General features: G+C 35.8%; 2 protein-coding genes across 2 annotated transcripts in view; both read left to right on the forward strand.

The window, feature by feature from the left end:
• Positions 1-13822, forward strand: part of LOC107567780 (contactin-associated protein-like 5) — a 72703-nt gene extending 58881 nt beyond the window's left edge. Inside the window, exons 15-24 of the mRNA XM_016253529.1 lie at positions 1341-1468; positions 4308-4478; positions 5399-5617; positions 5751-5990; positions 7909-8133; positions 9412-9545; positions 9775-9859; positions 10999-11202; positions 12173-12247; positions 12849-13822. Coding sequence (XP_016109015.1) covers positions 1341-1468; positions 4308-4478; positions 5399-5617; positions 5751-5990; positions 7909-8133; positions 9412-9545; positions 9775-9859; positions 10999-11202; positions 12173-12247; positions 12849-13045 — 1678 coding nt within the window. The 3' untranslated portion in view covers positions 13046-13822. The remainder of the gene's footprint in view (positions 1-1340; positions 1469-4307; positions 4479-5398; positions 5618-5750; positions 5991-7908; positions 8134-9411; positions 9546-9774; positions 9860-10998; positions 11203-12172; positions 12248-12848) is intronic.
• Positions 13823-20131: 6309 nt separating this feature from the next.
• On the forward strand, positions 20132-21055 carry LOC107567768 (taste receptor type 2 member 9-like). Its single transcript, XM_016253515.1, has one exon. The coding sequence runs from the start codon at positions 20132-20134 to the stop codon at positions 21053-21055; it is 924 nt and encodes a 307-aa protein (XP_016109001.1).
• Positions 21056-24474: the final 3419 nt, after the last annotated feature.

A 24474-nucleotide genomic window follows, 5' to 3' on the forward strand; every position in this document is an offset into this window, starting at 1 on the left:
TCGTTTAGTTTACACTCGAAGTGGATTGGTCTCTCTAAGCGAGATCCCAATTCGTCTGTCATCCGACGTGACGTTGTGACTGAAAGGGAACACCTTTTATGTAAGCCTAGACTACTTTTATGCCTAATTTAAACCTGATCCATAACAGCTGATAAAGCACATAATTATTTATTACACTACATAATTTTTATTAAGACTTATTGTAGGGTCACTACAGTCAGTAAAGTACATTTATAATTTACAATATATAATATGTATTTAAAATTGTATCTGTATTGTATATAAATTGTATTGTTGTATTGTATTATATAATTGTATAAATCTATAGTGTGTGTGTGTATATATATATATATATATATATATATATATGTATATATATATATATACAGTATATATATATATACATATACTGTATATATTTTCAGAGCCGATCCTCCCTATATGCAAAATACGCAAGCTGTGTAGGGCCCCCTAAACACCAGGGGCCCCCTTGCTCTCAAAGATGATTTAATTTTAGTTTCATTTTTGAATTTGGCCAGCGGTTATTAAAATATGAATGATAATTTATTTTAATGCAGTGCGCTGTCGCCCTTTCTACGTAAAAATCAGTCAAATCATGTAATGTGAATGTTGTACAGTTTTGCTCGAGACTAAAAAACGAGTGGAAAGCGTACGAAGCCGCAGAAGAGACACTGTTTCTCAAGCCCATTCTGTGAGTGCGATTCGAGACGGAGTGAAGCATGGACAAATGCATTCATTAATTCGTTTATAACCACTCATACCACTCATATATATATATATATATACTGTATAAATAAATGTTTGGGGTCAGGAAATATTTTTGTTTTTTAATAAATTTTTGAAAAAAACAAGCCATGTATGCTTACCAAAGCTGCAATTATTTTATTAAAATAACAGTAAATATTTTATTAAAACAACTATTTTCGGTTTAAATATATTTTAAAATATATTTTTATTCCTGTGATGGCAAAGCTGAATCTGCAGTTATTACTCCAGTCTTCAGTGTCACATGATCCTTTGTTAATCATATGCTGATTTGGTGATCAAGAAACATTTCTTATTATCAATGTCGAATAGAATTTTCAAAAGAGCATCATTATTTGAAATATTTGTTGTTGTTGTTGAAAAATGTAAACCTTTGCTGACACGTTTGGTCAATTTAATGCATCCTTGCTAAATAAAAGTAGTAAATTCTTTCAATTAATATAAAATAAAATCATACAGATTCCACATTTTTGAATGGTAGTGTAGCTATATCCAATATATCCATTTTTGTTCAAATGCTGTGTCTTGTTTCCTTATACATTTGTTGTTTACAGGGAGAATGACACTGGCATCCTCTCATATAAGGAGCACTTGCCAGTGCGGGAGATTGTGGTTGGCGATACTTACAGACTGGGCTCTGAAGCTATGTATGTCGTGGGACCCCTGCAGTGCTCTGGTGACAGTACGTGAACCGATCTTTTCTGCTGTTGTCATACTACATGACGGATGGATTCGAAAGAAACTAAGGCTGCGTGTCCACCAAAGCGTTTTTCCCCGCGGCTTTTCAGTTGTTCTAAGGCCATGTCCACACGTACATGGGTATTTTTATAAACTGAGTTTTTCCTTCTGTTTTTATTTAAAAAATCTCTGTCCTCATGAAAACGCAAATGCATGCTATGAAGCACTGTCAAGAGCATGCCAAACCAACAGGTGGCGATATAATCTCAACTGTAAAGCCATGTTGGCCAATCAGAAGCCTGAAAAAGTTTCCAGTAGGTAGAGATAACAGTGCATGCTCCGACGTCACGTCACAAGCCAAAAACTTAAAAATAACCACGTTCGTGTGGACAGGGCGCAGTTTCAGAACCGCAGCCACAGAACCGGAAGTGAGGGGCGGAGTAAAGGAGATACCAGTAATCTGACAGAAGTTGTGAAATGGCTCCATTACAACAGACATCTGCTCAGGGGGCCAGTGGAAGAGCCTCTTTTCCTTATAATGGAGGAAGAGGACAAGGAAAAGGCCCTCAACAATCTCCTGGAACAATCAGAAGCTTCCAGAGTGCCCTTCATATTTCATCTTTTGTTAAGGGGAGTTATTTTTGCAGGATTCTCATAACAAAATGGGCCTAAGATTGAATTGTTCATTTGATACATTTTCATTTTAATTTATGCAAGATTGTCATGACAAAATGTGCTCACAAGTGAATTGTTAATTTTCTAAATTTTCATGCAGGATTGTCATGAGAAAATGGGCTTAATAGTGAATTGTTCATTTGATAAACTTCGATTTAATTATTGTGTACATTTTGATTGTTACTTTTAAAATTATGCTGATGTTTGTTTGTTTGTGTGTGTGTTTTATTGAAATGTTTTAGTTTTCATATAGAAAAATGTGTGATGTACGTGTTCTTGACTTTGCAGTAAACATTTATTTTGAATCTTGTGATTAAAGTATATTTCATATAAAATGCCCAAAAGTTTCAAACATTATTTTTAATATCACAAACAGGAAATAACTCACATAATACAATGAAACGAATAACTGTATACAACTAAATTACACAAGATTAATATTTTTTAAATGCTTAATATATCATTATAAAATGCATGCATACATAAAGTATGACGTATCGTGTGTAATAAAAGCAAATTACCCTTTAAAAACCGTAAGGTGGCGCTACTCTGTTAAGAATGTAAGCTCCGCCCCTCACTTCCGGTTCTGTGGCTGCAGTTCTGAAACTGCTGGTGCTGCGGGTCTGCAGCTGGATGCTATTGTTTTTTTCGGCCCCGAGAGTTGAAGAATGTTAAATTTTGAGTAAAACGCTGTGGTTATCACTGTCACTTTCTAGTCAGCTAATGAATCACAGTGGAGGAGGGGCGGGACTAATTCCGACCACCCTGCTTGTACAACGACTGAACAACAATGGAAATGTTAATATTGCTTGTCTCAGAGTATTTATGTCTTTAACAGATTTAATTGACAGACTACCATAATATTGTAATAAAAAGTAATGCTTGGAGAAACATTTCATTCGCTTTGCGTTTGTCATTACTTCAGCGGATATTCCATATCATACCAACCACAGCATCTCAACAGAAAAAAACAGTCACAGCTGGGCGTTTTCAGCAAAGCAACACCCATTAAATCATTCCCTTAGGTAAGGGGAAATCACGCCTTAAAGGGGTCATATGATACAATTTCAAGTTTTCCTTTCTCTTTGGAGTGTTACAAGCTGTTCGTGCATAGATAAGATCCCTAAAGTCTCAAACCCAAAGAGATATTCTTTATAAAATTTAAGACTAGTCCGCGCCCCCCTAAAACGCCTTGTTTAAACACGCCCCCACATGTCTACGTCACTGTGTGGGAAGATTTGCATAACGCCGCCCAAATGTTCACGCAAAGAAAGAAGGTGTAACTTTCATTCTCGCTGTAGTATTGTTGCCGTCGCTGCCATGTCGTGGAGACACTGTGTTTCGTTGTGAAAGCGAAACTACTTTGTTTGGCCTTCCAAATGAGGACGATATCACTTCGTCATGCCTGAAGTTGATCCGTGCTGGTCATGTAAGTACGTTTTCATATTTAAAGCATTTGCCACTGACTATTCAAACGCGAGTTTTGAGCAGTGTAGAGTAGCGCTTGTTTGTCGTTTCTCCGATCACAAATGCAGACATGGTTTTATGTTTATGTGGCACACTACGCAACGCATCGCGTAAAAAGACAGTATAAGTCATTATAATCCGTAATTCTGTCCCCACTGGATGCAACAAATGCCTCGTTTGTAATGGGTTTTATTCGTTTTGTCTCGTCGCGCCGGGACACGGCATCACAGTATGATAAGGACCATAACATTTCCGTCACATGCTTAAGGTATCCGGCCAATCACAACGCACTGGATAGCTGGCCAATCAGAGCACACCTCGCTTTTCAGAACGATGAGCTTTGTAAAAATCGATGGGTTTCAGAAAGGCGAGGCATAGAGGAGCAACAATAATGTACAGAATGTGGAAAATAATGTGTTTTTTTTTTACCTTAAATTGCATAAACACATTGCATTACACAAATATGCAAAGTAATGTTCTTTTTAGCAACGTCATATGACCCCTTTAAGTCTCATACTTAAGGGAAAAACTTAAGGTGCTTTATGCAACTGCACTGGCGTTTTCAGCTGGCAAAAAATGCTTTGGTGGACATACAGCCTAGAGAGAAGAAAACAAGCAGACAGATAGCAGATAATTCAGTGTATAAAAGGAATATGTAAACTGTCAAATATATGACATTCATCTTTCTTCCTCTCTGTTAGAGTTCCTGTGGAATGCTGTATCTTTTTACCAAGCGGTTTCATATCTGCAGTTCCCGGCTCTCCAGGTGGAGCTTTCCCTCGATGTCTCCTTCTACTTCAAGACTGCTTCCCCCTCCGGGGTCTTTGTGGAAAACATGGGCATTCAAGACTTTATCCGGATTGAGCTGAGCTGTGAGTCCCGGCACATCTATAAGAAAGTGCCAATGTTAGATTTCTAATTGAGCAGTATAACATATAATGTTAAAAGAAATGATCAAGATTAAACTTAGAAAAACTATCAATTTCTTAACAATTAGTTTATCCAATAGGTATGATGAATTAACAATGAAATAAAAAATGTTTTCAGCATGCATTTAGTGTAATTTATAATTTAGATTTTTTTTTTAATATACTATTGTTCATTGTTCATTTTTGTTCGTAATACATAACATAATTGTTATTTTATACAACTTGAAATGCTAAACATTTATTGATGTATTCACTACTCTTCAAAGGTGTGAGGTTGGTAAGATTTTTAAAATGTTTTTGAAAGAAGTCTCTTATGCCCACCAAGGCTGAATTTATTTGATCAAAAAGACATTTGGAAATAACTGTTTTCTATCTTAATATACTTTAAAATGTTATTTATTCCTGTGAAGGCAAAGCTGAATTTTCTGCAGTCATTACTCCACATTATTCTTCAAATCTTTCTGATATGCTGATTTGCTGCTCCAGAAACATTTCTTAATAAAACAGTTGAGCTGCTTAATATCTTTGTGGAAACCATGATACAATTTTTTGTATCAATGCATCCTTGTTGAATAAAATAGTTATTTTCCTTGAAAAAAATCCTACTGAGCACAAACCTTTTTGAATGGTGGTGTATGAATAATCTACACTTACCAAGATAATAAATGTTGTAAAATTATTGTTCATTGTTAGTTTATGTTAGCTATTGCAACTAACGTTAACATATAGAACCTACTTTTCAAATGTAACCATAACTTGAATGAACACTCAGGTATATTTGGTATTGTTTATCTATCTAGCACTTTTAGAAGTGTTAGTTTTCATTTGTTCAGACTTCTTTCCTCATGTTCCTGTTTACCCAGCTCCCTCAGCTGTGACTTTCTCCTTTAATGTGGGCGACGGGCCAGTAGTCCTGACCGTCAAATCTCCTGTGCCACTGAACGACAGGCAGTGGCACTGGGTTCGAGCCGAGCGCAATGTGAAAGAAGCATGCCTGCAGGTCGACCAGCTGCCCCTGCGGATCATAGAAACCCCACCTGATGGACACCTTCGCCTTCAGTTCGGAAGCCAGCTGTTTGTTGGTAAAATAAACCTTTTCAAAGTGCACTGCAGAGAGAGAGGAGTTGTTTATTCAGTCCAATAATATGCATCTGCCTCTGAAAAGTATTTCTGATTACTCTTTTTTCCCCCATAATTTCCTCTTTTATCTCTCAGGGGGCACAGCCACAAGACAAAGAGGCTTTCTTGGATGCATTCGAGCATTTAACATGAATGGAGTGAATTTTGACTTGGAGGAACGGGCCAAAGTGACACCAGGAGTGAGTTCAGGGTGCGCTGGTCACTGTAGCAGCTCAGCTGGGCTCTGCCACAATCGGGGGAAATGCATTGAGAAAAGCAGCGGTTACATGTGCGACTGCACTAACTCTGCTTATGGGGGACCCTCTTGCACAGAAGGTAATATTCCAAATTTGTATCAATAAATTAAACCTTTTATAACTTTTAAATCAAGTAATACACAGAAAACGAATAATAGGAATAAAATAAAGCACTTAACAAGAGTATTCATAATAACTAATAAGATGTTTGATTTGAGAGAATCCATGTTTTACTTTACTAGATGAATATCAAATAAACAGAATATAATAAATAAATAATTAGAATGTAAAATGCATTTTCTTTTTAATAAACAGATTCAATCTAACAATTAAAATCCTGAATCTGAAATAGAATTATTTTGCAGACAGTTATTAAGCAATAATGAATGCTTCCAGTAGCATCATCTTTGTCTCTGACCTGATGAAATGGCCATGTAATATGTGACATGAATTCATGGATGACTTAGTGACGTCTATATATTTGCATAATGTACCTTAAAAATAATTTAGCCATATGTCAGTGGGCAAGCGCTGCCAGTCTTTGAATAACTCTGCTCTATCAAAGGCTCTCTGATGCTGGATTGGAGAGCTTTGATGTTGCCTGTATGAGCACTGAAGGCACAGAAGTCTCGGAGGCGTATGTGTTGAGTGGGATTTTTGAACATCTTGATGTACAGAATCTAAAAAAAAGCTACTTTTTACACAAGTTTCTTCAGTTTACAAAAGCTTCCCTTCCATTATGACAGAACAACAAAGTATTAATGACTTATCTTAACCTTGCTATGTTTGAATTTGCCACTGTTCTTGTGTGGGTGGTTTGTTCTAGCATCTTGTTAATGGAAGTTATGCCATACTGGCAACATACCTCAGATTTTATTTTTTTCCCAGAAATATAGTGTTATATAATCTGTCCGTAAACAAGAAGGGAAAATCTACACATTCGTATTCATGAAGACATCAGAAAGTCAGATGTGCATTAAGCTGCCTTTCTTTAGTTTGATCTGATGAGCTGTGCTGATCAAAGGCACTGAGGATGAGATGAGAAAGTCTGACTGTTCTGTTCTCTTGCCTCAGTCTGTCTGTCTGATAGTCTGTATCTAACAGAGCCTGCCATTATGATGATGCACATTATTCAAATACAGACAAAAGAAAATGTAATTATAACATAAGTACAAAAAAACAGCCAATATGTTTTTAATAGGCATGCTAATAAGCAATTAGTTGATGGTGAGAATTGGTCCCTATACTAAAGTGTTACTCAGGTAGAATTATACAATGTTTTCTTTTTGTAAAATATCTTTCCAAAACAAGAATGACAGCTCTCCACTATTTAGAATTCACGTCAGTATATTTTACATGGTTCATGTTTACATTACAGTACAAATTGTTCTAAAGTTTGTCCCCTTCTGTACAGATGGGCATAAAATGGATAGACTAACACCTGTGCAGGTGTTCAGCTATATAATTTTTTAGATTTAGAATATGTTTAAATATGGTTTTACTGTAGAAATGTAGCAAATTGCCGTCTTATTCAGTTCTGTATTACTTTACGTTTTGAACTTTAAGTTTAACAGTTTGAAAAGAGCATTTAAACGTGAAAATTTGCCTGTATATACATAGATTTTTGGTGGTGGTTGTGTCTGAGTGAGAAAAGAATGCATGTACTTTGAACAAATTAGTCATTATACATATTTTTTGCCAAAGCATTGGAAAATGATCCACAGTTTAGCCTAGAAAGCCCACATAGTTGTGCTCACTGTGTGAAGAGTTTTGAAAAAGTGATCAAAGTGTTGAGAAATTGTTTGTAGAGATTTTTATCGTTTACTAAATTATGCATGGCCTTTGCTTGTAGAATCAATTGATATAAACGTATACATTATCAAGAGTCACAATCCCCCCCATTAAAAGTGTTTAAACAAAACTCGTAGGAAATCAGGTGTGCTCCGATTAGATTTATAGCCAGTGACAATATCCATCTGGTCTTTTTATGTCCACAGAGATGTCCATGTCCTTTGAAAGAGGAGCGTCAGTCACCTACATTTTTCAGGAGCCATTCTCTGTCATACAGAACCGGTCGGCCGCAGTGCTGTCTGTCCCTTCTCAGTACAGCAAGACCAGAGACAACATGGCACTGAGTTTCCAGACCACACAGAGTCCTGCCATGCTGCTCACAGTTAACACCCTCAGGCAGCAGTATGTGGCCATCATCTTAGCTAGGAATGGTGAGACTGCTGTGCAAACATATATTATTCTCAATGCTGAATGACATTAGTTTATGAAATGTTTATATATCTATAATATGGATATTGCAGCACTAAATTAATTACCTACATCCCCTGTTATCTGGAATACTGTACTGCGAGATTAAATTTAAAGAAACATAAAAAGTTATAGTTCTCTGATTGTGTTCTTCTCTAATTAGATTTAGGCCACAAGGCCATTGATTAATCCGGCTCATTTGGTTCTTAAACTGTCAGTTTTACAGCCTTGTAGATCACTAGAGGTGCTAGAATCATAGTAAATCACAATTAACTAGCAAAACATTAACAGCCCAAACTAGATAAGACATTGTTATATAACCAAAGCTGTTAATTTCATGCTGTTCTGCAGGCTTGCAAATGAAAATGTTGTTATAATTTATTCATTCTCATGTCATTCCATAACCATATGATATTGTGGAGTTGTTAGGGCAGTATACTTATCTTTTCTATGCTTTGAAAGTGAATGGTAACCAAAATGTGTCAAGCTCCCCAATGACAAAAATACTAAAAGTGAAATAAACATTATATATATTAATTAAAATAATAAAATAATAATATATAAAATAATAATAATTAAAATGTAATATATATTTTTATGTCAGAATATACAGGTGCATCTCAATAAATTGTCGTGGAAAAGTTCATTTATTTCAGTAATTCAACTCAAATTGTGAAACTTGTGTATTAAATAAATTCAATGTACACAGACTGAAGTAGTTTAAGTCTTTGGTTCTTTTAATTGTGATGATTTTGGCTCACATTTAACAAAAACCCACCAATTCACTATCTCAACAAATTAGTCTGCACTATATGTGTGTAGGAGGGACAAATAAATGTGTATTGACAAATTCAATACAGAGTAAAGGCTAGAGGCTGCCAGTGAATTAATATTTATAAATTTTTAGAACAGCTGCTAAGGTTCTACATAGTCTATATATAAACATGTTGTCTCATAGACTTATGCAAGACTCTTCTTAGGAGCTGGAGCTGTGAATTCCATCTGCTGAGCTCTGTAAGAACGCTACAGGATGACTCACAATTATATTGGAACATACATAATTCACCATGACTGGAGTTACATGGTTTTAATTTTTGCTTGACTAACCCAAGTACCACATGGATAATAAAATGGATTTTTACAATGATTTACAACATGCTTCCAAACAAATCATTCATCCCTGACTACAGTTATAAGTAACTTTTGCCAAATATGTTAATGCATTGATCTGTTCCTCTCAGGGAGTTTACAAATCTGGTACCAACTGCATAAGGAGAAGAGACCGGATGTGTTCATCCCCATCTTGAGCAGCCTGGCAGATGGACGGTTGCATAGAGTTCACATCCAGCGGGAGGGAAAGGACGTGTTTGTTCAGGTGCTATATTTCAATACATACATGAAACATGCATAAACGCGTGTTTACACTGAATTTGTTTGAAACACGAGATCAATATACAAAGCAGTACAGATAGTTCTGAAAAACAGCCTGTTTAGTACATTGATTACTGAATCAGCTAGAGTGTAATAATAATAGCTTATTATAATTTCATTGTATTCTATGCAATTTCTCATGTATTCATTCAATTGCTCTTGATTTTTCTTAGGTTGACCATGAAAATAAGAAGTACACCCTTTCATATGATGCAGCATTTAACTCTATGAAGTCATTGACCTTGGGAAAAGTCACAGGTGATGAATATACTTGTTCTTGTTTAAAAATACTCTAATCAAATCCTTTGAGGGGAGAAAAGTGGCAAAGAAAGCCTTTTTTCACATTATCTGTGATATGGATTCAAAATATCTACATTCATACTCATCTTTATGTTGTTTTGCTCCTGAAGTTTTCCAGCTACATTGCGCCATGACTTTTCAGAACCTGTCATGATGCTTGATGGGTCTGAAATTTCCCATTTCCTGACATTAGACAAGGTTGCATAGAGTTCACATCCAGCGGGAGGGAAAGGACGTGTTTGTTCAGGTGCTATATTTCAATACATACATGAAACATGCATAAACGCGTGTTTACACTGAATTTGTTTGAAACACGAGATCAATATACAAAGCAGTACAGATAGTTCTGAAAAACAGCCTGTTTAGTACATTGATTACTGAATCAGCTAGAGTGTAATAATAATAGCTTATTATAATTTCATTGTATTCTATGCAATTTCTCATGTATTCATTCAATTGCTCTTGATTTTTCTTAGGTTGACCATGAAAATAAGAAGTACACCCTTTCATATGATGCAGCATTTAACTCTATGAAGTCATTGACCTTGGGAAAAGTCACAGGTGATGAATATACTTGTTCTTGTTTAAAAATACTCTAATCAAATCATTTGAGGGGAGAAAAGTGGCAAAGAAAGCCTTTTTTCACATTATCTGTGATATGGATTCAAAATATCTACATTCATACTCATCTTTATGTTGTTTTGCTCCTGAAGTTTTCCAGCTACATTGTGCCATGACTTTTCAGAACCTGTCATGATGCTTGATGGGTCTGAAATTTCCCATTTCCTGACATTAGACAAGGGTGATTCAACAATGAAGGCTGACTGTTTGAAACCTTTTATCTTTTTTCAGTCTCTCAAAGTGTCTAGCAGTCATGAAGCACATGTATTAACGGTGAATCAGCAGGGTTGTGCTTGTGTCTGAAATATTCAGGGGTTTGAAACTAGTGAAACTTTGTGGGTTCCTGCCTATCTGTAATTGTAACTTTTGATATAAATGCTCACAATAGCTGTACACAGTGTTTTTGATGAGTAATTACTGTTCATATGTATTGCAGAAACAATCTCTGACATTCATGCTTTTCTTTTTCCAAACAGGAAGTGATGTCTTGGACGATGAGGTAGCTCATGCTGGGTCCAAAGGCTTCATTGGCTGCTTCTCATCTGTCCAGTACAACCACGTTGCTCCACTGAAAGCGGCGTTATTGAACCGAGGGAGCTCTCTAGTCAGCATACGAGGACATTTACTGGAATCAAATTGCGGAGCATTAGCTGACCTTTCAACCTCTGTATCTCGTCTTGGTAAGTTCTTGGAAATAAATACCAAAATAATTAAGCTGTTTGAGAATAGAAAGCTTTTGCCTTTGAGTGCATTATATGCATAGCATTTCACCGCTGTACAATTTAAGGAATATTTTTAGGATTGAATGTTGTCAGACATGTCATATTCATAATTTAAATATCAATTTGAAAAGAAGGGGCATCACAATATGTGTTTGGTAGGAAACATATCCCAGTTGCCTTATAATTCACCACGGTAATTGTGATAACAGTGGGTCACAGGTCTGCTTTAATGAAATTACACATGTATTGCACTCACCTGGTGTGCTTTTTTGTGTTTTGAATGGCTTATGTGGCTTTATTATTGTAGTCATAATAAAGACGTCCTATGGTTGGGTTAGTTATGAGAAAAATAGATGCAATTTATAAAACGAACGCTTAAGAAATAGTTGCAGTGAGCATGGTCCAAGTTTTATTTCATATAAAAACTAATGTGATTTTATATGAACCAGCATAGTTTGTACTTATTTTATCTGCCATTATTTATCTTTTCAATGATTTCTTGAAAAATGTACTGAGCATTTATGCAATTTTTTTTGCAAACTGGTTTATAATATTTGTTATAATATTATTGGTTTAAAAAAAAACATAAAATGCACAAGACATCATTGATTTAAGAAATATTTTTTTCTGAGGATATCTATGCAGAATTTTAAAAACATTTTACATAGAGTTGCCAAGCAACTATAGCACTAATCTACCTTGTAAATGAAATGAATAGATTTAGAAACAAAATGAACTTTTCACTTTTGAATGTTAGAGATATTTATAAAAGAAAACAGAATGCAGTGAAAAGGAAGTATAATCAGCACTGTGAAAAACAAAAGGGTTGAACCCTTAAAATGTAAAACAACTGCATCTTGCCCATATATCTCTTTACAGTTTAAACTGTGTTGTATTTCTGTGTGATGCATGTGTCACCTTTCTGTAGATCTTGGAGAGGAGGTGGGAAAAGATAACGAGCATCACGAAGACGACAGCCAGCCTGATTCAGCTGTAATCGGAGGTTTGTTTTACCACCTCAGTCTGCTTCATTGTTTCATTCGTAACAGTCAGTGGAGTATGAAATGAGCTTTCACTATCACACATATTGTTTATGTTCATCTTTCCTTTTTGCTCTCTTTATTTCAGAAATGGGTAATGACTTTGTATTGGTAATTTGTTGTGCGCAGTAACTCATGGTAATAAAATCTCCATTCAAACTGTCACAAGGGATTGTTCACTGTTAGCTATTTGTTGGCAGCATAAATGTTCCATTAAATGAGAAATATAGTTATGAGATGTGAGATTGTGGGAGTGTTGCATTCACTGGCATTTTATATTTTTATTTTATTTTATTTTCAAATCCTGTCAAGCTGAACTTGTATTGAACATAGGACTTTCACACAAGATGTAACCGTTTTAACCATCTTCTAAATCGTATTCCATGCAAACCTGAATCAGTTATTTTTTTCCCTTTTAGCTAAATAAGACTTAAACTTTAGAAAAAAATGCCTTGACAAATTTTGGTTTGCTCCTTTGTGCTTTTTTTAAATGCAAGAACGCGTTCTGTGTGAACGGCCCCATTCAAAACACCTTATAAGTTGAGTGTCCATTCTGATTCGCAGGTGTGGTGACAGCTGCGGTCTTCAGTACCCTCTGTGTGCTGGCAGTGATGACTCGTTTCCTCTACCAACATCGACAAGCTCAAAGAACTGCAAGACTCCAAGAAAAGGAACACCAACATAGCCTTGAAGCTGCTTACAGGGCAGAGTTTCACCTTCACAACTCCATGAGAGACAGCATGCAAGAGTACTACATCTGATGGACAGTCCTGTAGCTTTTGGTTCAGCTATCAGTTCCTCCCGTGTCTCCTTCAGCAAACGTGTCGTGAGGCCCTTTCTATCCGGTAAGGACGGTTAGTTGGAGATTTCCTCACTTTGGAAACAGTGGAATCTTCTGATCTGTGTAAGTAGTAGCTTGTAGTTTTCACAGTGCTTGCCCCAAGTGTTGGATTAATCAACTTTAGATTATTTATGGGATGTGAGTGGTGTGTTAGGAGGTGTTTGTATTAATTCAATAATATGCCCTCTGGATAGAAACTGAAATGGAGAGTGTCATCTTTAGTGCATGAATGCAGATGCAGATTCTGAAGTGTTAATCATACTATTAACAAAGCAAACTAAACACACATATTTTAAGCCTGTGACGTTTTTTTAGGTTGCCAGAAACATCTTCAAAGTGGCAACATTGTGAGAGAAAGGCCTGGTACATTATTTAAATAATATAATGCTTCAGGTCGAGGGAAGTAGCCTGTCCAAACTTGATTTATAATTTTACGTTACTCTGCCTCATAGCTAAGAATAAAATGTGTCCATGTGTAAACATGCAGGACAATTTTAAATGGCCCTTTAGGAAATTATTTTAGTTTCACGAAGAAGCTGCTAGCAGAGACCAAACTCAGTAAAGTAACTTGATTGAAAACATTTGCAGAAATATTGTAGAGTTGAACATGATGCTTCCTAATGTAACATTACCTGTCTGTGTTATGTGAAATATCTGCCATATTGATAATGAACAAATTCTAAGAGGTCAGTAAGAATTTTTTAATTAATGCTTTTATTCCGGAAGGGTGCGTTAAATTGATCAAAAGTGACAGTAAAGATATTAATATTTTTATTTCAAATAAATGCTGTTTTTTTATTTATCAAAGAATAACAGTTTCCACAAACATATTAAGAAGCATGACTGTTTTCAACATTGATAGTAATAATAATTGTTTCCTGAGCAGCAAATCAGCATTTTAAAATGAAATATCGTGTGACACTGAAGACTGGGCTGCTGAAAATTCAGCTTTGCCATCAAAGGAAAAAAATACTTAATGCTGTTTTTTTATTTATCAAAGAATAACAGTTTCCACAAACATATTAAGAAGCATGACTGTTTTCAACATTGATAGTAATAATAATTGTTTCCTGAGCAGCAAATCAGCATTTTAAAATGAAATATCGTGTGACACTGAAGACTGGGCTGCTGAAAATTCAGCTTTGCCATCAAAGGAAAAAAATACTTAAAAAAAAAAAAAACATTTCATAACAATAGTGTTTTTGCTGTATTTTTGATCAAGTAAATGCAAGCCTTGGTGAGTAGGGGTGTAACGGTTCACAAAATTCACAAAATTCACGGTTCGGTTCAATACGACACAATGGTGTCACGATTCGGTACGTTTTCGGTGGTTGGGGTGTTGGGTAATTGCTTTCGTCGCAATGTTGGAAATATTTATGTTTTATATCATGAAGGCGAGCCAATGGATATCACTAGAAAGTGAAAGTAAAAGCGGAATGCCGGAGCTTTCGGCATCTGACGCCGCATTCTCAGAGACGACGAGAGACGAATCTACTTCAACATGCTGATAATGGTAGGCCTATATAGCTAACGGTTTTAATTTATACCCTTTATATTTCTCTTGTGGCACGTACATAGTAAAAAAAAATAGAAGAAACATAGGCTATTTAGTATTAAACATGGTGTTTTTGAAAGTCGGCGCTTTAAATAGGCTAAATAAAGCTTTTTATTTCATTGATTTTTTTATTGATGACTGCAGTGTTAATATTTTAATTATAGGCCTATAATTAATTGTATAATTGACCTGTTTTAAAATACCTTTTTTAAAACATTTTAATTGAGGAGCAAATAGCCTTATCTTTTGTTATCCTCGCAGCACGTCAGTTATGCGGAAATATTGCGGGGCAAATTAATTGTTAATTTAAAAATGTATTAATAAATGTAACTTCATAATAATAATTGGCCTGATAAAAATAACAATGTAACAGGGCTACATTAATTGAAAATGCCAAATCCTCTTAATATTGCCAATAACTGATTTTTGTCAATATGTCCTGCTATCGTCGATACAAGATCATCGTCTTTCGACGCATCCCAACAAGGGGAGGTTATCGCGGGGCAGACAGCACGTTGTTTTGTCATTTGGGCTGCCTTCTTAAGCGCAGTGGCACTGAGAACATTATATTTCACACACTTTTATTTCCCTTTTATTAATCGTTCAGTTTGTAATGCGTACCGTACCGAACCGAAAGCCTCGTACCGAACGCCTCGTATTGATGTTACACCCCTATTGGTGAGCATAGAAGACTTATTTCAAAAATATATATTTCAAAAATCTTACGGACCCCAAACTTTTAAACAGTAGTGTGAGTGTAGATTGACTAAATTGTTCTAGTTACCTGGATATGTGTCTATTTTTACACGAGTTGTGAACTGATGATGGAAATTTCCCGGTGTTTAACCTTGCTGTGTTACACTAACGGTGTGAATCACGATCACAGATGTGAATTGGGGTGAAACTGGTGTCATAGGCTGTCCTGCCCTCCCTGAGACAATCTGACAATCCGTTAACATCTGCTATTATAATCTGTTTCTGGAGGCTCAACATTAACATGCAGTGACATAGAATTGCGTGTAAAGTTTGACTAAAATACATTGCGCATTCCACTAGAAATCAGAGACCATTCCTTTGAAATCCAATCATCTTCGAGATCAGAGATCAGATCACCCGAGACAGATGATAATATCAGGTGTCTTTGTCGTCCCTGTCTAAAATCGTAAATGCCACTGAGTCTCCACCATCAGTTCACAGCATCTAAATGACAAGAAAAACACTAGACATCCTTCAATGAGCTGGATAACTGAGAATCTTTAAAGACAATTCTGGGTAGGTCGTAACTGTAGCAGGTAGTCCTTTAATATTTGCCTGTAATACAAAATCAGTATTGACTCTGAACAAAAGATTTGGTTGCACTTTATTTTACAGTATGTGTACTGACGTTGTACTTACCTAAGGAAGTACTGGGTAATAAAAGGTAACTATGTGGATTAAGGTTAGGTTTAGGGGTAGGTCCAGGGTTAGTACCTACTGTAGTTATTACCCAGTTATTGTAATTACTATAACAGCCTATATAGCTAACTGTTTTAATTTATACCCTTTATATTTCTCTTGTGGCACGTACATAGTAAAAAAAAATAGAAGAAACATAGGCTATTTAGTATTAAACATGGTGTTTTTGAAAGTCGGCGCTTTAAATAGGCTAAATAAAGCTTTTTATTTCATTGATTTTTTTATTGATGACTGCAGTGTTAATATTTTAATTATAGGCCTATAATTAATTGTATAATTGACCTGTTTTAAAATACCTTTTTTAAAACATTTTAATTGAGGAGCAAATAGCCTTATCTTTTGTTATCCTCGCAGCACGTCAGTTATGCGGAAATATTGCGGGGCAAATTAATTGTTAATTTAAAAATGTATTAATAAATGTAACTTCATAATAATAATTGGCCTGATAAAAATAACAATGTAACAGGGCTACATTAATTGAAAATGCCAAATCCTCTTAATATTGCCAATAACTGATTTTTGTCAATATGTCCTGCTATCGTCGATACAAGATCATCGTCTTTCGACGCATCCCAACAAGGGGAGGTTATCGCGGGGCAGACAGCACGTTGTTTTGTCATTTGGGCTGCCTTCTTAAGCGCAGTGGCACTGAGAACATTATATGTCACACACTTTTATTTCCCTTTTATTAATCGTTCAGTTTGTAATGCGTACCGTACCGAACCGAAAGCCTCGTACCGAACGCCTCGTATTGATGTTACACCCCTATTGGTGAGCATAGAAGACTTATTTCAAAAATATATATTTCAAAAATCTTACGGACCCCAAACTTTTAAACAGTAGTGTGAGTGTAGATTGACTAAATTGTTCTAGTTACCTGGATATGTGTCTATTTTTACACGAGTTGTGAACTGATGATGGAAATTTCCCGGTGTTTAACCTTGCTGTGTTACACTAACGGTGTGAATCACGATCACAGATGTGAATTGGGGTGAAACTGGTGTCATAGGCTGTCCTGCCCTCCCTGAGACAATCTGACAATCCGTTAACATCTGCTATTATAATCTGTTTCTGGAGGCTCAACATTAACATGCAGTGACATAGAATTGCGTGTAAAGTTTGACTAAAATACATTGCGCATTCCACTAGAAATCAGAGACCATTCCTTTGAAATCCAATCATCTTCGAGATCAGAGATCAGATCACCCGAGACAGATGATAATATCAGGTGTCTTTGTCGTCCCTGTCTAAAATCGTAAATGCCACTGAGTCTCCACCATCAGTTCACAGCATCTAAATGACAAGAAAAACACTAGACATCCTTCAATGAGCTGGATAACTGAGAATCTTTAAAGACAATTCTGGGTAGGTCGTAACTGTAGCAGGTAGTCCTTTAATATTTGCCTGTAATACAAAATCAGTATTGACTCTGAACAAAAGATTTGGTTGCACTTTATTTTACAGTATGTGTACTGACGTTGTACTTACCTAAGGAAGTACTGGGTAATAAAAGGTAACTATGTGGATTAAGGTTAGGTTTAGGGGTAGGTCCAGGGTTAGTACCTACTGTAGTTATTACCCAGTTATTGTAATTACTATAACAACTACATAACATGTACATGTGGAACAGGACTTTAAAATAAAGAGCTACCAAGGATTGTGTCATGCTTATATGTTTATACCTGTGGTTGTTAAAAAACAACCACTTCCTTGAAAGTCTATCAAATTAACACAAAAAGTGTTAACTGTTCTTTACTCCAATACACAAGATAATATTCGTACCGTAAGTGGCATTGTATTATTTATTTTTTCCAGATGATCTTTCGTTCTTTTTCCCAGCTAACACAGAGATAGTTGTATTATGTAGGACTGGACAGACATATCTTTCTCTTTCGCTTTGGAAACTGAAGTGTCCTTTGATATATTTCTCTCTCAAACTATTTTGTACCTCTATTGATATTAATTATTTTAGGGGCTGTTTTGTATGAATGTAAATGTACAGCTATATTGTAAATACATGTTTAATAAAAATGAGACTTTTTTCATTATTGTGCCACATTTGTGAGTAAGTACTCATTACTAAAATTTCATTTAATAATTCAGATGGCTTTTGAGGATTTCTTTAATCTGTAGATTTTTCCCAATAGGTTTCTGTACTGTACATTTACAGTATAGAAGTAAAGTCATTTAAGAGCATTAAACTGGACAGTTGATGTGAAAATGACTGTGTGCACTTAATAGGGCTGTGCAATTAATCGCATGCGATTGTCATGCGCATCTCGTCAGTAAAGCCGGTTCCGTGATTAGTAGTAAATATCCATCACCTGCTTTCAGATGGAGCGGCATTTACTACACAAAGCCGTAGTTCACTGACAAGCTACGCAATATCACATTCATAATCGCAGATGAATTGCTTTCGATTATGAACGCAATATTGCCTAGCTTGTCAGTGAACTATGGCTCTGTGTAGCAAATGCTGCTCCATCTGAAAGCAGGTGATGGATATTTACTACTAATCACGGAACCGGCTTTACTGATGAGATGCGCATGACAATCGCATATCTTTATAGCACAGTAATATGTCTTTAAAACCTCCAGCCTGTAAAGTAGTTTACTCTCATTTCACATTACAGTTGCTGTCACAATATAATTACTTTAACTGATTTATTCATTTCCTTCATTCACATAAGGAACGATAATATGTGTTTCTCCTTTTTTTTCACAGAATAAATTAAATGGTTTATCAAAAAGATTTGCCTTTTTTCCAGGAGTAATTTGAATGATCTTTGTGCGTGTGTAGACCTTTTATTTAACTCAATGCAATTGTCTTTTACATACTGTATGAAGATGACACTCAAAAACAATATGCAGCATCATTACCAATGCAAATATCACATAAAGGTTTGCATAATCTTGGTTAATGGTTAATTAAACATTTTGATACAGGAGCCCAGCTGCATCATCCATATGCAAAACTGAACAATGAGAACCAATGATGAAAATTGTCTTAAGGTTTTAGTGATGAGCAGAGCCGATCTGCATAGGGCCCCCGAAACCCGAAACACAAAGCCACAGAAGAGACACTGTTTCTCAAGCTCTTTCCGCGATTCGAGACAGAGTGAAACATGGACAAATGCGTTTCATTCATTCGTTCATAACCACTCATACACCCCCCATTACATTTTCTGAAAAAAAAGTGTGTACTTGTGTAAAACTCACCACTATGCAGCAATATTGTGGGTGGCTTGGCTTATACAGTATATTGCTTGGGTCCCTTTTTCAATAAAGTCTATGTTTTTGTTGTTGTCCTCCAAGCAGAAATCTTAAGTATACTGACCTAGTATTTCATACTTAGAGACTTGTTCAATTCCCCTTTGTCTAGTGTTGGATTTTTTTTATTATAAACACTCAGCTTTTCACTTCACAAGGTGTTATTTCATGAATTGGAGTCGTGTGGATAACTTGTGGATTATTGTCATGCTTTTATCAGTTGTTTGGACTGGCATCACCCATTCAGCATCCACTGCTGAGCAAGTGATGTAATGCCAAAGTTTTACAAATATGTTCTGATGAAGAAACAACTCATCTACATCTTGATGGAGTACATTTTCAACAAATTTCCATTTTAGGGTGAACTATTCCTTTAAGAATGGAGCCTTAAGAAAGTACAAACATAAAACTCTAGAATCTATAGGTTTACAGTCAATAAAATGAAGGTGTTTATAAATAAAATATTGTTTGAGAATATTATTCAAATAATGTTTGCAGTTGCACTGATTACGTAACACTTGAAGATGAGCATGTGGATAGTTCTGTTTTAATCCATGTAAGAATGTGTGTCATTTGTTTATGGTAGGCCGTCAAGCCACATTTAATTTACCAACCTATTTTACTTTGACCTTATATCATTTATTTGTTGTAATAAAAGCCAAGGTGTATCAGGAACAGCAGGACATTTGCAGGACAGTCAGCAACTGATTCGAGGCGACAGTGAAGATGGAGCCATGGCTATATGCTTTGCTCTCCAGTCCCCTTTGCCTCACAGCAACCTTTTTCAACATCGTCTTCTCTTTTTGCCTAATGAGACCAGTCGCTGGAGTGACGCTTCGCAATCCACTGCGCTTCTTGTTAATTGTTGTGTTATTCAATTCAACATTTCAACAACTGGTGACTGTGCTAACCATTGTTATGTTGCTTTTTTATGCACCTTTCTGGCTTCAAACGCTAACCAGAGCTTTGATTTATCAGTTTTTCTGCGCCAACTTCTCATGCAATGCCTGGATCAGCATTTTCTACTACATTTCTATTGTTCCTCAACAACATCCCATCTTTATCTGGATTAAGAGGAATATGAATGCCATATTATATATCGGCTTCATTCTGAATCAAACAGTGCTTCTAATTTCTTTGTCTATGGGAGCAGTTATGTATTTTTTGCTCTGGCCTGTCCCAAACAATTTCACTTCACCTGAACTAAACAAAACATCACCAGCAGAAAGCTTAGAGTCTGACCTATATTTATTTCATGTGGCTAATTTTACATATTTGCTATATTGCACCTGTCCGCTGTTCACATTATTATTCTCTTGGGGCAAAACCTTTGTTTATCTGCGTGAACATATGAAAAAGATGGGACAGAGCGGTGAATCTTTTTCCCAACCCCAGCAGAAGAGCCAGATGCGGGTCACAGTAACAGGCATGGTACAGGCAGCCCTGTTTCTGCCCAGCAGCCTATGGACTATAGCAGTTGCTTTCCTCTACATAACGGACCTCTTCGAAATGGTTGATCCCAATAGATTTGTCACAATGACATTCTGCTCGATGTCCAGTTTGGGAAATTTACTGTGTTTTGGATTCTCCCAGTCTGTGTTTCGCCGTGGAATTGTAAGTGTCATTAAGAAACTAAAGAGACACAAATGAGATCTTAGGATTCTCACCGTTTATTATGTGATCTGATTATCTGATGTGAGCAAACGTATGTTTTGAACATGTATCTAACCTATATTTTCACGTTAGTAAAACTTAAATAGGAAATGTATGGAAAATAACAATACTATTTTTAAGGGAAGACCGGGGAATGTTGTAACTGTCTGTTTTTTGTGCTTTATGTGAAGTTTTGCTATACTACTCCCATATTCCTCTACTTTGAATTACAAATCAACAATTTATCCATAAACAAGAGTAAGAGCTGTCATTAACTGCAACCCACAGCTATAACTATTAGATAATTGTAACAATACACTGAAAAAAAATGGTGTAGAAACAATATTCACTCAGTAATTGCTAGTACGTTTTACAAATGATTACAAAGTAACCCATCAAATTAAACAGGAAATTTTGAGTTAGAAAGACTGAAATAGTATTTTCTTGTAAATCATTCCATCTTTGTTATATTTACAAAATCATTTTTTAAACAGTTGAGAAAAATGGGTCACACTTTATTTTAAGTTCCAGTTCTCACTATTAACAAACAATTAACTATGTCTTTTGCCTCAGTAAACTCCTAATTTGCTGCTTATTAATAGTTAGTAAGGTGGTTGTTAAGTTTAGGTATTGGGTAGGATTAAGGATGTAAAATATGGTCATGCTGAATATGTGCTTTATAAGTACCAATAAACAGCCAATATTAATATGCATGCTAATAAGCAACTAGTTAAAAGTGAGAATTGGTCCCTATACTAAAGTGTTACCGAAAAATCCAGTTGTTTAGATGCCATAATTTATTATGGCAAGTAACTTTATTTGATTTTAATTTAATGAAATATGAAAAAATTTTATTGAACAGCAAGCCAAACTGTAAGCAGATATTGGATACAAATCCAGACAATGTATGTGGTGTCTCCCACAATCGTGGCATATGTTTACATTGTCCTATTTTGGCAAATACTGCTGTGCTTCGCTCTGATTGGTCAGGACTGGGCAGATGCCCCTTTATTTGCATCTGAGAAAAATCCAGTTGTTAAATGCCATAATTTATTATGGCAAGTAACTTTATTTGATTTTAATTTAATGAAATATGAAAAAATTTTATTGAACAGCAAGCCAAACTGTAAGCAGATATTGGATACAAATCCAGACAATGTATGTGGTGTCTCCCACAATCGTGGCATATGTTTACATTGTCCTATTTTGGCAAATACTGCTGTGCTTCGCTCTGATTGGTCAGGACTGGGCAGATGCCCCTTTATTTGCATCTGAAAAATCTCCTTTATGGTACATTTACTGTGTAGCAAATCCTGCACATGACAACCTCTGGATTCAATCTAACCATTCGATTTGATTGAAATGTATAGTCAAATCCATGTCTTTCCCTTCAAAGTGAGGAGAATTTGCGTTCACTACACGTGCTCTATGCCTCATTAACTGTGATGGGGGTGTGTATAGCACATGTTTTGCTGAGCAGCCCGTGATATGTCAGTCAGTGAATAAAATACTGTCAGCTGAATATCTTTCTTTAAACTGATGAAGACAATTTAGGGTAAAATTAACCATTATAAAGCTCCATAATACTGCATGTGTGTAAAGATTCATAGTGTACTATAGCATGATGAAATGTGGAAGTCTCTTTTCCAAGCTTTTTCAAACAAATTGTCATGTGTGAAGATTTATATTCAAATTATTTTGCAGTGGAACATCATATGTTTTTCTGTACTATACTTTGTTATTAAGTCTGTTTCACCTATTTTTCCAGGAGTTTGTCACAATAGCGTGCAGCCACGACTTTATCTATAAATGAGAGTGCACTCATGCTGAGAGTGTATTCACCTGGTTTTTGGTCTATGCAGTGTGTGATAGGCAGTTGTGACTGATATAATATATAACACACAATATGTGATTGTTTTACCACAGACTAGGCTGCTGGAGCAGATTTGAACATGCCATTGAATGAAGAAAAATAAAATGGAACTTTTCATGTTCTTATTTGAAATGTATTCTTTGCACTTGACTGGGCACGTTGTTTTCTGTTTTTATGGTTGACGGCTTCAGATTATTGAATCATTTCCCATTTGCTAATATTCTTTCATCACTAAAAAAGCAATTAAAAATCCAAATGCATTTTAGGATACTGATAAATCTCTGTGCTTTCATTTTTGTTTTATATTTCAAACACACAGTGAGTGGTCCCATTTTTGCAAATTCAGGAAATGTACCTTCTCTAAAAATGATCTAACATTTGAACTTCTCAGTTAAATTAGTGCCAGGGTGACCAACATTTCTCTCTATATTTGAAGCTAATTATGCAGTGATGGCTGATGAAGATGTCTCCATCTTATAAACCTCTGGTTATTTAATAAATACTGTAGCTTGAAGGACAATTTTGGCTTTTTATCTCATTATCTGCCTTATCCCTTCCCAATGACAATCCAATAAAACTCCTAAGTAATTATTCCCTCTGGGTGCTAACACTCAGTAAATCATTTAAATGCCAACTATAACTTGGTGAACAGGATACACTGCAGTCTCTCATTCAGTCTGCATGCTTTAGATTGCTTGAAGATTTAAAGGAGTATGAAAGCTGCTTTTCACTATTGGTTGTTGGTACAGATATAAATAAAATAAAATAAAATCAAAATAAATGTATATTTATATAAAATGTTGTTGAAAACTGAACATGTTGAAATGGATAATATTTTATGAAAAAAATAAAAAAGGATTTGCATACCTGATATGAAACAGCTGAAGAGCACATTTGGCTTTATCATGATCTGTCCTTTGAGACCAATGATGCAGTGCAGCCAAGCACTCCACAATAAAACTGTCAGTGATCGCAATGATTACTGTTCTCTCTCCTGAAGAATATCTCTATCTAAATTAACATGAGTCAGTGGCCACTAAGGAATGAACAACCACAGCAATTAATTAACTCTGAATGTAGATCAAGGGGAGATGCAGATAGTTTGTTAGTAATCTGCTTTTGATAATCCATGCCAGATCAGCAGTGTTTGGATTTTTTTTTAAATGTAGGCATGGATGGCTTGTTCACAATAAGATATGCATTCAGAAAATAGATAGGGTGAGTTTTCAATTCATACAGATGGTCAGAAAGCACAGAAGTGTGTGAAAAAGCCTTTCCCTTTCAGTCGGTCGCTCTCGACGTCACGTCGGAGGGCCGACGAATTGGGATCTCGCTTAGAGGGACCAATCTACTTCGAGTGTAAACTAAACGAGCCAATGCACATTGGCATGCGATTATTGCATCCAGCTGCTGCTGATCACAGCGTGAGTATAAGTAGGCAGCAGATGCAGCGCATATTCAGCTTTTCGCTTCGGAGCCGAGCGATCACATCGTTCTGCTCCTGACTACTCTACTGAGAGAAGAAGACTGAACGAGTTCAGCG

The sequence above is a fragment of the Sinocyclocheilus grahami genome, unplaced genomic scaffold (assembly GCF_001515645.1).
Source record: "Sinocyclocheilus grahami isolate Dianchi unplaced genomic scaffold, SAMN03320097.WGS_v1.1 scaffold1187.1, whole genome shotgun sequence".
NCBI classification, from domain to species: domain Eukaryota; kingdom Metazoa; phylum Chordata; class Actinopteri; order Cypriniformes; family Cyprinidae; genus Sinocyclocheilus; species Sinocyclocheilus grahami.

What these genes read in the sequence shown, in the direction of transcription:
- LOC107567768 (XM_016253515.1), top strand. Translation starts at nt 20,132, where the DNA reads ATGGAGCCATGGCTATATGCTTTGCTCTCCAGTCCCCTTTGCCTCACA.